Source organism: Rattus norvegicus, chromosome 1 (assembly GCF_036323735.1).
Source record: "Rattus norvegicus strain BN/NHsdMcwi chromosome 1, GRCr8, whole genome shotgun sequence".
In the NCBI taxonomy this organism is placed as follows: domain Eukaryota; kingdom Metazoa; phylum Chordata; class Mammalia; order Rodentia; family Muridae; genus Rattus; species Rattus norvegicus.
In genome coordinates this window covers 16,807,383-16,823,500 of record NC_086019.1, presented here as the reverse complement: position 1 = coordinate 16,823,500, position 16,118 = coordinate 16,807,383, and the positions used below count along the sequence as shown (strand labels likewise).

The 16,118-nt window shown below is 46.9% G+C and overlaps 1 protein-coding gene across 16 annotated transcripts in view; it reads right to left on the bottom strand.

Annotated features, from left to right (window-relative positions):
• Map7 (microtubule-associated protein 7) overlaps positions 1–16,118 on the bottom strand; it is a 127,174-nt gene that overhangs the window by 33,673 nt on the left and 77,383 nt on the right. For 11 of the 16 annotated variants that reach the window (XM_039105408.2, XM_063284418.1, XM_039105409.2 and 8 more), the window contains exons 2-3: positions 13,990–14,088; positions 10,872–10,949 (exon numbers count right to left, since the gene is read on the bottom strand). In XM_039105408.2, coding sequence (XP_038961336.1) covers positions 10,872–10,949; positions 13,990–14,088 — 177 coding nt within the window. Of the gene's footprint in view, positions 1–10,871; positions 10,950–13,989; positions 14,089–15,164; positions 15,317–16,118 lie in introns of those variants that run through there. The other 5 variants (XM_039105407.2, XM_063284402.1, XM_063284410.1 and 2 more) reach the window with 1 other exon arrangement.

The following is a 16,118-nucleotide window of genomic DNA, read 5'->3' as shown; positions in this document are numbered from 1 at the left end:
CTATGTATTTTAGGATGACCCTTGAGTTCCTAGTCCTGCCTGTACCCCAGAAGTACCGCCATTATAGTGTCTTCCACCACATTGGGCCAATGCTGTTGGCAATTCTGCAGCATTAACTGTTTCTCAAAGTTAGTGTCTGAGACAAAGACCTTCTCAAAGAACTGACTTGGCTTGCTGTTGGTGAAAGGACAAGGTCATTCAAGGTGAGGGTACCAGGACAGTGAGAAGGGCTGGGGTGGCAGGCTTCCCCTAAGAGCTCTTTTGCTGAGCCACACCTCGCCTTCACCACATCCATTTGGACTTCAGTCATCTGATCCAAATCCAGGAAGAGAGTTTTCAAAGTTCCTACCTATACAAAAGCCTATGGTCCCAGAGCAATTCTCAGGCTCCGGTTAAAACCTGACTCTAAGAAAGAGCACCTACTGTGTGCTCTATACAGCATGCACTGAGTGACTGAATAAAGCCATAGTGAGACGCCACCTTAAAATTTAACAGGAGCATAGAATTCTGGATTTTCTACAGAGAAACCTTACTGGTAAGCTTTTACTGACAGTACACATAGATATGTTAGAGTGGTCTATTTTCTTCCCTTTTTCTGTTTTTTTAGAGACAGGGGTTCTGTGTAGCCTTGGCTATCCTGAACTTTCTCTGTAGACCAAGCTGGCCTCAGACTCCGAAACCCAACTGTCTTTGCCTCCCAAGTGCTGGGGGGTAGATCTTACAGACCCTTAATGGGTACCAAGTGTCAGAAAGGGCAATGACTGTTCCTCCTACTCTGGGACCTGTTAAATCCCACTCTGTCTCCGTGAAACACGTATACCATTCAAGATTGTTCCAAAGTATAACTACTCTGCACTTAACTTTTTCTACTTAACATCTCTGAGATCTTTCATGGTCAATAGAAAAACCCAAGTCTAACTGCATTGTTAATGGTTCTGTACCATTTTATTGCCTGTGCGTTGTTCAAACAGTTATCACTTGCTCGACAGTAAGACACAGAATGCTTCAGAGTTTGGGTGATACCACGGCTCTCTCCCGTCAGGCATGAGCCTCCCATTCTGGGTTACTATTAACGATGCAGTTTTTACTCTGTGGTGGCGCTGAAGGATCTGACGGTTGGGGAAGAGGCTCAGTGGGAATGCTTGCACAGCCTCGGTGAGCCCTAGGTTGGATCCCAGCACTGCAGTGCGATGCAGCAATGAGATGTGAGAAACACTGTGTTGTTTCTTTGGAGGCAAACGCCCCTGCTTGCTAGCTAAGCTCCTGATTGCTTTCCTTGCCCTGTTCTCAACAGATGCTCCGGGTGGCCTGCACCCCCTGCTCAGCTCTTCAGCAACGTTTCCCCCTCTACTCCTGTTCAGTCTCCAGCTAATCCACTTCTGAAGGCAGTGACCTCATGTCTGTCATGCACATCACCACAACCTTTGGAAGTCTGGGGTTAAAGGACAAAAGCATCTAGTTAGGATCAAATCCATCGGCTCTGATCCATCCTCATGGTTCAGTTACTAATAACAAAAGGATTAAAAAAAATTTTTTTTTGTGATGTTGGGGACAAGTAGTTTTCATTTCTAATAAACCTATAGGTAGACATGAGATACGCGGTCCACTGGTGTGAGAAGAGACCTGCCATGCTGGTCTTCTACAGTAACTTTCTGACGTCTGACTCTTTGGCATTTATTTCCTAAGCTGTTGTCTATGTAGCAAAGGTAGTTTCCTCTTCTGCCAGAGTAAGTCTCAACCACCTGAACACATCCGAACATCTTAACTACTTCCTGTTCACTGTGAAAAGCATCTTAAGAATGACTTCCTGGTTCACTGTGAACTACTGACTGATCGACCAATTTTGGGAATTGGAATGAGTTCTATCAGAGCAAGTTGTGGGGAAACATAGGCCCTCATGCTATTATGAGGATTAAATCATAATTATACTTCAAGCAGTGAGAACAGATCTCTGGACTTAAGTACTCAGGAAAATTTGCCCACAATTTCCGCCTTTATCACTAACCCCTGTAGCCTTGCACACTCACGCCAGGCAAGCACTCCCCCTGTAGCCTTGCACATTCATGATAACTCATGCTAAGTAAGCACTCCCCCTGTAGCCTTGCACACTCATGATAACTCATGCTAGGCAAGCATTCCCCTGTAGCCTTGCACACTCATGATAACTCATGCAAAGTAAGCACTCCCCCTGTAGTCTTGCACACTCATGATAGGTAAGCACTCCCCCTGTAGCTTTGCACACTCATGATAACTCATGCTAGGTAAGCACTCCCCCTGTAGCCTTGCACACTCATGCTAGGCAAGCACTCCCCTAGGAGCTACAATCTTGTTTCCACATCTGTCTTTAACAGGAAGTGGGGATTCTATTGCATGGCTTTTGTTCCCCCTCAAAACACAGTTGTCTGTAAACAGTCACACAGAGAACAGGCACACAATGTTGGAAAAACAAACACTACTCTCTGGTCACTGGAGCACCTGCTGGTGAGCCTTCCGATGAGCTGCTGTGCACGGTTCCTGTGGCCTTTTAAACTATTTTAAGGATTGAAAGTTTATTTATATGAACTTTAGTAATTTAAACTATTAACCTAGTTTTGAGGCCAAATGTTTTTTTCAACGAGAATTCTGAACATAAAACAAACTGAAAAAAAATACACAAAACAACAACAACAACAAAACCACAACAATTGCTATAGAAAATTGTGTCCCCTAACTGCAAACTCCTGTTAAAGCTCTAATGCCCATGACTGTATTTGGAAGCAAATGCTCTAGAAGGTAATTAAGGTTGAAGGAGCCGGGCATGGTGGTGCACGCTTCTAATCTCAGCACTGAAGCTACAGGAGGGAAGACCATTGTTCCAGGCCACTGGGCTAAGCAGAGGACGCTGGTTCAAAAAGTAGAACTACGAAACATAAGAAAAAGACCAAATGGGTCCCTAAAAGGAGGAAGGCCTCACGCGATAGAATTAGGGTTTTTTTTTTAAGAAGATACAACAGCGTGCACACTCTCTCCCTCCTCCCCTCTCTCACACTGTGTGTGTGCAATGCTTGTGTCCCACCGTGCACATATGGAGGCCAAAAACCCGACTCTCCTTCCTCTTTACCTGGCCATGTGGAATCAGGCGCAGGTCTCCTAGCTTGTAGCATGTGTGTTTACCTCCTGAACCATTCACAGACCATTCTGTTCTCTCTGGATGCCTGTGCTCTGAGGACAGAGCCCTGAGCAGGCATGAGACCAAACACTGGTCTGGGGCTTCCCTGACTCCAACTGTGAGAAAATGTCATCTGATGCTGAAGCCACCCAGCCCGTGGAACTCTGTGAGGGCAGTGGTCAGTAAGACGGTTCCATCCTTAAGTCCTCATTTAATAAAGGTGCACCTATGTAAGAGGAGAGCATGTCCAGACGAGTCATCAACACTGCGAATGTTCATCTTCCGCCCCACCTTTCAAGGTAACTCACGCCTAGTTCACAGGTTCTTAAAAAGAGACATGGACGCCACGCCCTAAGCCTCAGGAATACGGACCAGAGCACGTCAGTCTCATCTTCAACCAGGATGTTTTCACAGTACACAAACAGTAACACCATGTTGGTGCTATACAACACTGAAATGTGCTATCAAACTGGATTCTACTTAGAAACACACAATGCCTGCTTGTCAAGAGAATTTAGGAAGAAAAACAGGTACTGGGGTAGACACACAAGCTGCATAGGAACTTGAGCCTACCCATATCCTGTCACTGACCAGCTACGGGCCAGTGAACACGCCATGCAGTGTATGGCTCTCTTCTTGAAATCATGACAGCACCGACTTCCGGTCAGGACTGCCGGTGAGCTCACGGTAACACCTATAACACTTGGCACAGTGCCGTGCTCTTCTGTGGGGGCAGCGAGCGGCGTGATAGGCTGTGTGTCAATCCTGTAAGTCCTGTTCTGCAGCCACATAAGGATGCAGGATGTAGGACAGAGAGCTCGTTGCGCACGCTCACACCCGACCTACACCCGTCATGGCCCACGTCTGTCCTGGTCCCTCTGAGCAGGCTTGTGTCTCTACAGGTGGAGGACACAGTTCACTGCTGGAACAGAATGGATGCCATCAACCTCAAAAAAATGTACAGTTTTGCCCCCTTTTTGTTTTGTTTTTTATGCTAGTGTCTAAACCCAGCACAACCTTATACTCTGCCATGGGGCTACAACGCCAATACCAATTTCAAAGTCAAGCACAGAAGCACTCCTAGGAGCACTGCGGACCAGAATAGACAGAAACACCACCGAGAGTCTAGATGGAACAGAGATGAGAACATCCTAGTTTGGGCCTGATTTTTACTATTAATACTTGGTCCTTGGAGAAGTTAGCAGACTTCTAAGCTAGAGAACAAGTATATAGTGCTCTCTGAGACACACGGATTGTGTGTATTACGTGCTCCGAGGCAGCATCTGGCTATGCATTTCAGGCGAGATTGGAACTCACTATGTAACGCAGGCTGGCCTTTGCTTGCCAGTGCTCATTTATAGGCAAACATCACTATACCTTGCTTGCCTGGCTTTGACTTTGAATATTGAGATTTTAGCCAGAAGAATTTAACCTTACGGCTGGGGATAAAGCTCAGTGGTACAAGTCTTATTTATTCTTTATTTTTTTCTCTTGTTACCTAGAACACAATGAATATATGTAATAAAAAGTTGTTTGAAGGAGATGAGACAATTTAGCTCACTGATTCTCGGAAGGGGGAAGTGAGAAGGAAACAGTAAGATACTCTAGAGATGGACTTCATGTAGAAAATATTTCATTTAATGGGGTTGAAGTTGAGAGTTTGAGGCCCGAGATTCAGATCCTAGAATGCATGCACGTGTATGCGCGCGCACACACACACACACACACACACACACACGTACACACGCGTACATGAAATCAAAGAAGGACAGATGGATGGACGGAAGGAAACCCAGGCGACAACTGTAAATGTTGCAGAAGTTACTGACTTTTGAAATGAAAATGAAACTGCTGAGTATAGAAAAGCATCCAGGGGTTGGGGATTTAGCTCAGTGGTAGAGCACTTGCCTAGCAAGCGCAAGGCCCTGGGTTCGTCCCCAACTCCGAAAAAAAGAAAAGGAAAAAAAAAAAAGAAAAGCATCCAGACTTCCAGAGTGTTTACCATGAAATGAACACTATTTATCTACATCAGACCAACCCCTCACACTTTCAGACCACACACACTACTCCCTTCCTAAAAAGCAAAACCAAGGAGATGGAATTTTTAAAAATCTACAAGGATCTGGGCGTGCTAATACTGTCTGTAATCCCAGTCCCTGGGAGGCTGAGCAAGTGTTTCGTGAGTTCAAGACCAGCCTGCTCTACACACTGAGACCTTGTTTCAACCCTACCATATCCCCCACCCTTTCCCCCAAATGGTGGAAGGCATGAAATCAATGCTACACTGAGTTCGCTTGTTTTGATTACCCAATGCCAAGCTGTGCTGTAAGTCTCAGAAGAGTCCAATCACTATTGAAATGCTTGCCTAGCGCTGGAGCCCTGAAGTTACCTCCACCATGGAAAGGAAGAGGCAACCAGAGTAACCAGAAAAAGTAGCAAGCAGAAATATTACCATTACACAAAGCTGACTTGGAAATGAAATGAGAAACAAATCCAGAGAGGTTGAATGATGTTCCCAAGAACATACAGTGCAAAGGATCTAGAGTTAGGGTTTTAATTCAGTCGACTCCAAAGCCTGGCTCTGCCCATACATTCTCCCTACCCTAGCGCAGAGCCTGCTCAGGGCTGTGTGCTCTCACATCAGACTCCGGGGAGCAGTGAGTGAGGTCTGAAAGCACAGGCCCCTCCTCAGTGGCCCCTTCAGATGCTGGCTGGGGACTGTCACTCTTTAGAAACAGTGCTCAGACTGAGCAGTACTTCTCTTCCGCCCGCCGTGACCTCTCTCCTGCTCCTTTTGCCCTGGGGTCTGTCTAGTAGATCTCCCCAGCAGCTCTACCAACACACACCTACCAACACGGTTCCTTTACTGGTGCTACCTCTGTCCACACCATTGCCGTCAGCCTGGTGGTCTTCAAGCTGCTTCTTATCAAAGCCTCTCATGAGAAACAGGAGAGTGCCCCAGCTCCATTCGGAGGGCCACCGCTGTTGGTGCCCTCTGCTCTTGCCTATGTTTAGTGGATTTGTTAAAACATGCCATGGGGGTGTTTAAATAAACCCACAGTATGGGGGTAGGTGGAGAATGAAGGGAGGGAGGGAATTATGAGAGAGGGAAGGAGAGGGAGAGGGAGGGAGAGAGAAGGGAGGAAGGGAGAGAGGGGGGAGGGAGTAAATGACTGTCAAGCAAGGTTTTCACTATTTTGAGGAATGTAATTAGAGGCTTTCCCATTTGTTACTTTTTATTTTATTTTATTCTTTGAGACAAAATTACACTCTGTAGCTTAAGCAGGCCTGGAGGTCACTATGTAGCCCACGCTGGCTTTGGGCTCTGGGTAACCCTTGCCTCAGTGTACTAAGCGCTGGGATAGCAGTGTCTTCCTCTAACTGTACTTGGACTATGTAGAGCTATCTGGCCTGGCCTTGCAGGACTCCGTCTGAGAGGCCTTCCCACTTTGGCCATTTCCTAGTACTTAAAGGCTAATGGAACTGAGGTGCTGGGACAGAGATTAAACATATAGAAACCCTGTAGTGCCTCCTTATGTGTGGGGAGAAGGTCTTGGAATAAGAAAGCAAATCCTCTGAAGACATAGAAAGTTCCCAGAATTCTAATCTGAATCTAGCTGCTACTAAAAGCAATGGAGTCTGGCTTGACCAGTGGAATCTTTTCATGGCTGACACCCCTAGAAGCACAGACGCCCCACCTCCACCCCTCAACTGCAGTTTCTCAGCTCAGAATCATCAGACCTGGAGTTGCAGGCACCTCGTCACCTGACTGGCCATGCTCCTGCATTATTACCACCACCTGGAAAGAGGCTCGCTCACACCTCATGCTGACCCCAGTCATGTACAGGCCTGAGAGACAGGGACGTGAGGTAACTTGCTCTACATCTCAGGACACGTGAGTGGTGGAGATGGAGTTAGACTCAGGACTGTCTGAGTCTGGAAGCACAAAGAACCCTTCTGTTAAAACGTCTGGGCTAGAACCCCTCCCAGTGACTAATGGTCCTCCTGCACATGGGGAGAGATAGGGACTAGTACTTGGTGTCACCCTTAGACTGTATCATGCCCACAGAATTCTTATTGTTCAGGTTTAAGATCTTTTTATTTTCACACTTAAGGGCAAAGTAAGTTTAAAAGTAAACAGATAATGAGTTCGTCACGTATTCACCTGACCCCAAGACTTGATTCAGACCCTGCTTACCTAAACCATCCACAAACAGGCATCCAGCCTTCCGGCTGGCTGGCTACGACACAGCTGCTCTGTGCCCACAGGAGGCACCTGGGTCCAGAGCTGCCTCTTCCCGACCTGAGGGTCTGGGGACTTCAGTACAGCGATGCACCAAGTGCCCGAGTTGGGAGGGCAGGGCTAAGGCTGGTCACAGACCTGCTAGGTTTGCACAGTTGCAGTCTGGATGAGACACTACTCGGAGGATTGCTTCCTGGACTCCGACACCCTCCCCTCCTCCCTTCCCTTTCTGCCCTCGGTCTCTCCTTTTTGGGTGACTAAAGTTTCTAAACCTTTCCTCAAAGGAGAACTGCTGGACAGATGATGTTAGGTATGAAGTCGGAAGGAGCGTCACGCACATTGGCTGGGATCACAGCACTGTTGTTGGTTGCTAATAGTGATTTGAGATGAGCCTATACCAGGTTGAAATGATGACTTATCTCTCAGTTATACTCACTCACACTGTTGTCCCTGAATTGATAACACATTAAAATGAATGATTTAAAAAAGGCAAAGTCATAAAGCTACTGCTGGGAGGGCAAAGTCTGATGCAATCACATCAGCCAATTTAACGAAAACTTGTCCCAGGGCCAAAGTCATTTTTATATCATTGTGTTATCTTGAAAACACATTCTGACAGATCTCTAGAACAGCTTCAAACTTAGCTATGAAACCCAACACAAGCTAATTAAAGACTCAGAAGCTTAATGAGTCAATTATTATATACATATATACACTGTAATAATCTTTCATCATTAAAGTTTTTAAATTACATTTCTCACTGTGTTTTCTCTGTTCATGTATGTTCATGCATGTGTGTGGTGTCGGGTGCCTTCACATTAAGCTGTCTTCATCCCTCTTCCATGACTTTATAGAACCCAGAAAAGCTGAGACAGTCCTAACTGGGAGTAGAAATACAGTCACAAAGATTTTGGTCTCAGAGAGTTGGGGGTACAGCTAAGTGCTAGACTGATTACCTACAACATGTGTGACACTGTAGAAACCATAGCAACATACACACACATGCATTACCAAAAGTATGCTAAAATATTTGAAAAAGCAAACCCAACACTTACTATCTCCTGAAATGTGGATGACTATTTTTTTATTGTTGTTAAATATTCCATAAATATTCTTTAACTTTGTCAAAAGATTGCAGGAGTATTAACACACATGAGGTCAGTAAGATTCAGTAAATATAGCTGTTCTACAGATTATCTGGTTCATCTGAGCCTCTGGTTGAGCTTTAAGAGCTCAGCACCCACGTGACAGAACTACAGTCAAGTCAGGCACTGCATTACAACCAGCAACAACGCTGACTTGCAATACCTGCTGCGCTTACCTGTATTGAAATGCATAGATTTACTTAAGATTCAACAAACAATTGTTGGACATTTACTATGCACAATCACTGGCCATTAATTAATTAATTCTAATAATTGAAACATTCCCACATGTAGCATGACAAAGTTTGAAGCAAACACAGTAGCAGTTGACACTACTAACTGCTTCTTGTTCTTATAGTGTGCATATTTTAAAGGTTTCCTTTCATTAAAAACCTTTCTTCTTTTTTTTAATACTCAAGTGTTGGTCACCTAACCAACATTATGACTAGGGAGCTGCGAGCACAGGAGGAAGTCAAGGCCCTAAGGGCACAGCCAGCCATCGTGCTTTCCAGGAAATGGCTGTCTGCAGGAAGCCTGGCAGAAGCAGGGATCACTGGGTCTGGGAGGAAACAGCAGGCTCAGCAAACAGCGGAGTTTAGCTATTTCCCACCAAGTCAGTGAAAATGTTTAAAGGCATCTCAGCCACACCAGGTATGGTGCACCATGCCTACAGTCCCAGCACTAAGGAGGCAGACAATCCCAAGTCTCAACTGGCCTGGGAATAATAAAACCCTATGCCAGTAAAAGCAAAATCAACACATACGGCTGAGGAGATGGCTCACTGGATGAAGTGGTTTCTCACAGGCCTCAAGACCTAAATTTGATTCTCAAAATCTACCTAATGGTAGAAACAGTGAACCAACTCCATAAAGTTGTTCTTTGACCTCCAAACACACACTATGGCATGGGGACCCACATATACAAATCACACACATATACATACATATATGCACGCATACATATACAACATACACACATATATACACATAATACAGCACACACATACACACATATATACACATATATAATAACATACATACACACATACACAAGGAAAACTTAAGTAAAAAAATGAAAAGTAAAGAGCACACCAACAAAATGACATCTTGCTAACAAAATGAAGTCACTTTGCTACTGTAGCAAGGAGAAAATGTCACCAGGATACTAGTGCCACACCCTTGGGTTCTTGATCAGGAACAGTAGAAGGAATAGGGTAGAGAGGCTGCCTCCCGTGGATGAACCAGCTCCTCTGGACTGTGCAACTTCAGCAAAGCATGGGCCACTTCCTGCAAAGACCTCAGGCCCCAGCCTGTTTTAGTTTCAAAACATCTAAATACTTTAGACATGCTGAACATTTTCTTTTCAAAGAACTGGGGGCCCTTGTGTAGCAACCAGATCTGGATCTCCTGGAGAGCTGGACAGATGGACTCTGGGGGAGGGGTAGACACTGTCCTTAGTTATGTACCCACTGATGAGCTTACCATGGGCAGCCCTGGTTAGAGATATCACACACACACACACACACACACACACACACACACACACACGCACACGCACGCACACACACAACCCATTGCCAACCCCTCCTTTGTCTGCTGTCTTTTGTTTCAGAAGTGAACTTGAATATTGAGTGATTTTATGTTTTCAATCCGACAACCATTTTTGCTTTACTTTTACTTTTGACAGTTTCATACAGAGAGCATTTTAGCTACTCTCACTCTCTCTTCTATTTCTCATGCCACTGTTGTTGGATTGAAACGGTAAGATCGCTCAATATACAAGCTCAGTTCTGAAGAAAACAAACAAATGACAGCAGATAAAGGAGGGTTTGGCACTGGCATCCCTAGCCAACACTCTAGAACTGGGAAACCGCTCACCACTTCCTGGTAGGCTAGTCTTGTGACTCAGCTTGCCAGGTGGCTTCAGCAAACACCAGAGCCACTGACCTTTCACAAGGGCCTCTGGTGACAAGGCGGAAAGCAGGGACCTTGGCATCGGGTCTCTGACTTTCCTGTCTGAAGTCAATAGCAGGAAGTGCAGCAGTGCCAGGTTTCATGCCTTTGTGCTTAAAATCAGGGGCCATGTCTGCTCTCCCTGCACTTTCTCCTTCTTTTCGTTTTGTAGACTGCAGCTGACGGTTAGTACTAGCTGTTTTTGCTTGGGTCACACTCAAGGCTGCTTCGTCAAACATCAGTGAATGCACAGACACCCGAGAGTGGATATCCCAGTGAAGCCCACTGACAGTGTGCAGTGTCTGTGCGAGAGCAGGGAAATCAGCCTCTCAACAAGGCGGTGGTCACTGAATGACCAGACACAGGAGTGAGGCTTGGACTACCTAGCTGTTTTTCTCGTTCCTCACGGCGTTCTCTGGCCAGACGCTGCCGGTCATCAACCCGTAGCACAGGTGGGGGATCTGAAATGAGACAGAACACAGGAGGAGAATTAGTTTTAAAAGGCACACATCGGCATGTAGCTTTGTTTAAAGTATTTGATGAACGAGGTGCTGACGCAACGGCTCAACAGTTAAGAACAATTATTTATTCTTGCGGAGCAACCAAGACTGGTTCCCAGCCGATCACCAGGGAGCTCACAACTGCCCACACTCAAGCCATAGGGATGCTACGAGCTCTTCTGGCCCCTGTGGGCACTTGCACACACGTATACATACCCCCATACAGATACACGTATATACAGCATTTTAAAAATCTGGCTGAAACCCTAATATTGTTTTTTTTTTTTTTAAGATTCATTTATTATATATAAGTACACTGTAGCTGTCTTCAGACACACCAGAAGAGGGCATCATATCCCATTACAGATGGTTGTGAGCCACCATTTGGTTGCTGGGATTTGAACTCAGGTCCTCTGGAAGAGCAGTCAGTGCTCTTAACCGCTGAGCCATCTCTCCAGCCCCAAAACACTAATGTTCTTATGGAATTGGTGTCTGCACTGAGTGCTGTGCTTTGTCATTGCTTTTCTGAGAGCTCCCACGTGTTTTTCATCTATCACAGGAGCATCAGAGGACAGGGAGTGTAGCTCAGTGGTAGTGCTTGGCTAGCACGTGTGAGTCCCTGGTTTTGATTCCCTGCATCATCAGAGAAAGACAGAAATAACAAGTCAAATCAAGTCGTAGTTCTTCTGATGTCTTTTGACATTTTCATCAAATGATACGTTTGTGTCACTAAGCTGCTGATTTCCACTCTTCTTGTCCTGTCTGAGCTGCTGACATGGTGGCTGTGACACTAGGATGGAGTCATGTAGCTGAAGGTGTGAGTCATGAAAAATGGGCAATAGGGCAAGGGTTCTGGGGTCAGGACAACCAGAAAGTCAAAATCAAACTTGTAAAGGAGCCATGGCGTTAGCTCTGGTCCTGCATGCCCGGGTGGTGCCTCATCTGCTTCCACTGCAGTCCTGCACACTCTACACCATCGTGCCACGCTACCCAACGGCAAGGAACGTAACCGGAAACGTCCCAGCTCAGACTTGGCTGTGTATGTTACAAACGCAGTGTCTTTATTATACATAGACAGTTTCTGCTTGAGCCAAAGATTCATGGATAATTACAGAAAACAGTACTTTCCCACTGCTCCTCATCAGCACGGAAGTAACCTGTGTGTGTGTGCGTGTGTGTGTGTGTGTGTGTGCGTGTGTGTGTGCGTGTGTGTGCGTGTGTGTGTGTGTGTGCGTGTGCGTGTGTGTGTGCGTGTGTGTGCGTGTGTGTGTGTGTTGTGTGTGTGCGTGCGTGCGTGCATGTGTGTGTGTACGTATGTGCGTGCGTGCGTGTGTGTGTGTACGTATGTGTGTGTTGTGTGTGTGTGTGTGCGTGTGTGTGTGTGCGCGCGCGCGCGTGCGTGTGCGCATGTGTGTGCGTGTGCGTGTGTGTGCATGTGCGTGTGCGTGCGCCATGGCACATGTGCGGAGGTCAGAGGACAATATCAGGTATCTTATTACTCCCCACATTACTCTCTTGATACAGAGACTGAACCACCCTCTGAACACACTAAAATCAATAAAATCTAAACAACATTTGATAGAATCTCTCCTTCAGGTTGGGACACAGCTAGTGAGAAATCCCTTGCCTAGCGAGGGCCTTGGTAAAAACAACCAAACACAAGCAAAGGGCCAGTCACTTTCACAGGGTAGTCACATGAATCTAGGAAGTAGGGGTGCCCTAGTGTGAGCCCCATGGGGACGGACAGAGATTTGAGTTTGCTGACAAATCCCAGGCTCAGAAAAGCCTCAAGTACCAGCTGTTGTGGGGAGGTGGGCAGACAGAGGTAGCTTAGGGGAGATCTAGGCCTGCTCAACTAACACGTGCCTGAGATTGCTCAAACAACGGTATCCACTGCTGTCTTCCTCCTAGAGGAGAAGCCAGGTGTATCTACTCCGATACACATGCTTTCCTCAGGACAAAATACAAAACTAAGAACCGTGGAGAATGTTCTGGGAGACGAGGCCCGGGCACTTCTGTCCTCCTTCCCATTAGTGCACTGAGGCTGAGTGTCCAGCATCGGTGATGGATGAAGCAGGTTTCCAAGAGCCTGTGTACCACCAGCACCATCGTGCTTCACGCTCAGCTCGCCCAGGAGCCACACGCTGGCTGCTGAGGAGGGGGTGGCTGTCCAGATGTCTGCATTACGTTTGCAGACAGTTCTGTCGCTGACAGGACTGACGTGACTCACAAGCAGTGATTACATAAAATGACTTGTAGGTGGGTTATGATTACTGCAGTTAACCGCACAAGGGCTTACTACTGTGCAGCTGTCTCCGAGGATCTGAGTGGGTTCTCAGAAGTCACAGAGATATACAATAACACTGGGCATGCAAGTTCCAAAACGGTCGTAACTTGGCTTCAAACACAGCGCCTTTCAGATGTTTGATGTTTAGATGTTAAGTAAACGTGTTCACAGACACTGTCTCAGTGACTATCAGACGACTCCACAAAGCTTGGGTTTTCATTTCTATTTAGGAGAGAGAAAGCTGGGGGCTGCTGAGATGGCTCAGGGGTCCTGAGTTCAGTTCCTGGCAATCACATGGTGGCTCACAACTATCTGTAATTGGATATGATGCCCTCTTCTGTCAGGTAGGTATATATGTACTTAAAGTACTCATATACATAAATACATAAATCTGAGAGGGGGAGGGAGAGAGGGGGGAGAGAGAGAGGGAAGGGGGAGAGAGTGGGGGGAGAGAAAGAGAAAGAAGAAGAGGAAGGGAGAGGGAGAGGGAGAGGGAGAGGGAGAGGGAGAGGGAGAGGGAGAGGGAGAGGGAGAGGGAGAGGGAGAGGGAACCAAGGCATTGGGAGACCTTGTTTGTGCCTCATGGTTGTGTGAGGTTTGGTGGCAGACACAGAGGCAAGCACTCCTAAATGCTACTTTGATTTTCTGGTTATCAGCATGGGGCTGAAACTTTTAAATAACCCCCCATTCCGCATGTAACTGCCGGTATCATACCTGGTTTATTTCCTGAGTGGTTGCTCGTTTGTCCTGAAAGTGTGGAAGTAGGGCGGCTGGGGGCAGGTCTCTTTCCTTGTATTTTATAGCCATCAGACGCTACAGAATGAGACAAAAAGAGACATTTCATTAGTTCCTTAAAATGTATTCCCAAGCACTCAGGGGCTCAACATTTACTGTATCAGGTAGGAGGCTAGAGTCAAAACTACGAAGTAGTAATAGTTATGATTCCCAAGTGTGAGGAGGGCGCTGCTCAGCGGTGACCAGTCCTGCATTAGTGATTTGCTCCAGTCCTCACCTCTCTCTGTCAGAGTTCACAGAAAACTAAGCCTTTTTGTTCTTAGACAGTAGGTATTGGGCTACCCTGTGCTTACTATGTAGCTCAGGGTGGCCTCAAACTCACTGAAAAATTTCCTGCCTGAGCTCCTGGGACCTGAGATTACAGGAAACAGTCCTTGAGCCTAGTTCTTAGAAGGTCCAAACATTAGGAATTTAAAAAATTCCACAAATGGAACCATTTGATCACCAAAAGGGAACCGAGATAAAATATGCTATGAGGAAGGCTCTGGCCCAGGTGCAACGCTTCATTGTTCAGTGTTGGCACATATCTCTGCTCACACTTGCTGGGCAGGTGGGCCAGTCACTGGGCACTGCTCACACCTGCTGGGCAGGTGGGCCAGTCACTGGGCACCGCTCACACCTGCTGGGCAGGTGGGCTAGTCACTGGGCACCGCTCACACCTGCTGGGCAGATGGGCTAGTCACTGGGCACCGCTCACACCTGCTGGGCAGGTGGGCCAGTCACTGGGCACTGCTCACACCTGCTGGGCAGGTGGGCTAGTCAGCTGCACCCTCAGTGCAGCACAGATTGTCAGATGTAGAGAACTGTATCTACTTTTCCAGCTAAGCAAGTCCAAGCCTACAAAGTCATCAATGGCTTCTCTTTTCACTCCCTACATTTAATTCATTAGTCTTTTTGTTTTGCCTTAAAAAGCACCTGGCCGCCACTTCTGCTCATCTCTCCTCCAGGTGTCTTCGGTCACTTAATTAGTCTACTTGACCTCCAGGTCCGCTTCAGTCTGTTCATGATCTCAAGAGAATACTTCATACCCCCTCCCCTGCTCAAAACTCTGTAGCAACACCCATTACACCCAGAGTAAAACCCAAGGTCTCTACCGAAGGCTAGAAAGTAGAGTGAGTCCAGGTCTTCATGGGGTTTCACTATCCATTCAGCTTTGCTCCAAGGGAAACAACTTCCTCCAGAGTCCATCCCAGACACTGAGCCCGTACCCAAAGGCTGTTGTTACACAGATGGCAGTGGTGTCTCTAGTCAATTGTGACATCAGAGTACTCCTGAGCTATTTAAAGATGGCGCTCACCTCTCCTCTCTAGCCTACTCTGCTTAGTTGGTAGTCTTTCCCCATGGAGACCTTAAGATCATCATTTCCTTTTCCAAGGTAACAGAACAGTTATCACTATCATCACCATCACCACCACCACCACTACCATCACCAGCATCACCACCACCACCTCCACCACCACCACCACTACCATCACCATCATCACCACCACCACCATCACCACCATCACCACCTCCACCATCACCATCACCAGCATCACCACCACCACCTCCACCACCACCACCACTACCATCACCATCATCACCACCACCACCATCACCACCATCACCACCTCCACCATCACCATCACCAGCATCACCACCACCACCTCCACCACCACCACCACTACCATCACCATCATCACCACCACCACCATCACCACCATCACCACCTCCACCTCCACCGCCTCCACCACCACCATTACCACCACCACCACCTCCACCTCTACCACCACCACCTCCACCACCATCACCACCATATTTAGAGAAGAGGGTTCTACTTGATAATGTGCAGAAAGACAGCCTGAAGCCTCTCTGGGAGTAAATCATTTAGTCAGTGTGGCTTTCCCTAGTCCCTACGCACTCAGGTAAACTGGCTTTCCCTCTCCTCAGAGCTTTGGGAGAAAGAAAACTTTGGTGGCAGTGATCCTGTGAGCAAGCAACAGATGTGGCAGACAAGAAAAGGCTGAGGTTCTTAAACCTCAATCATAATAATACGAAAAGTAAATTAC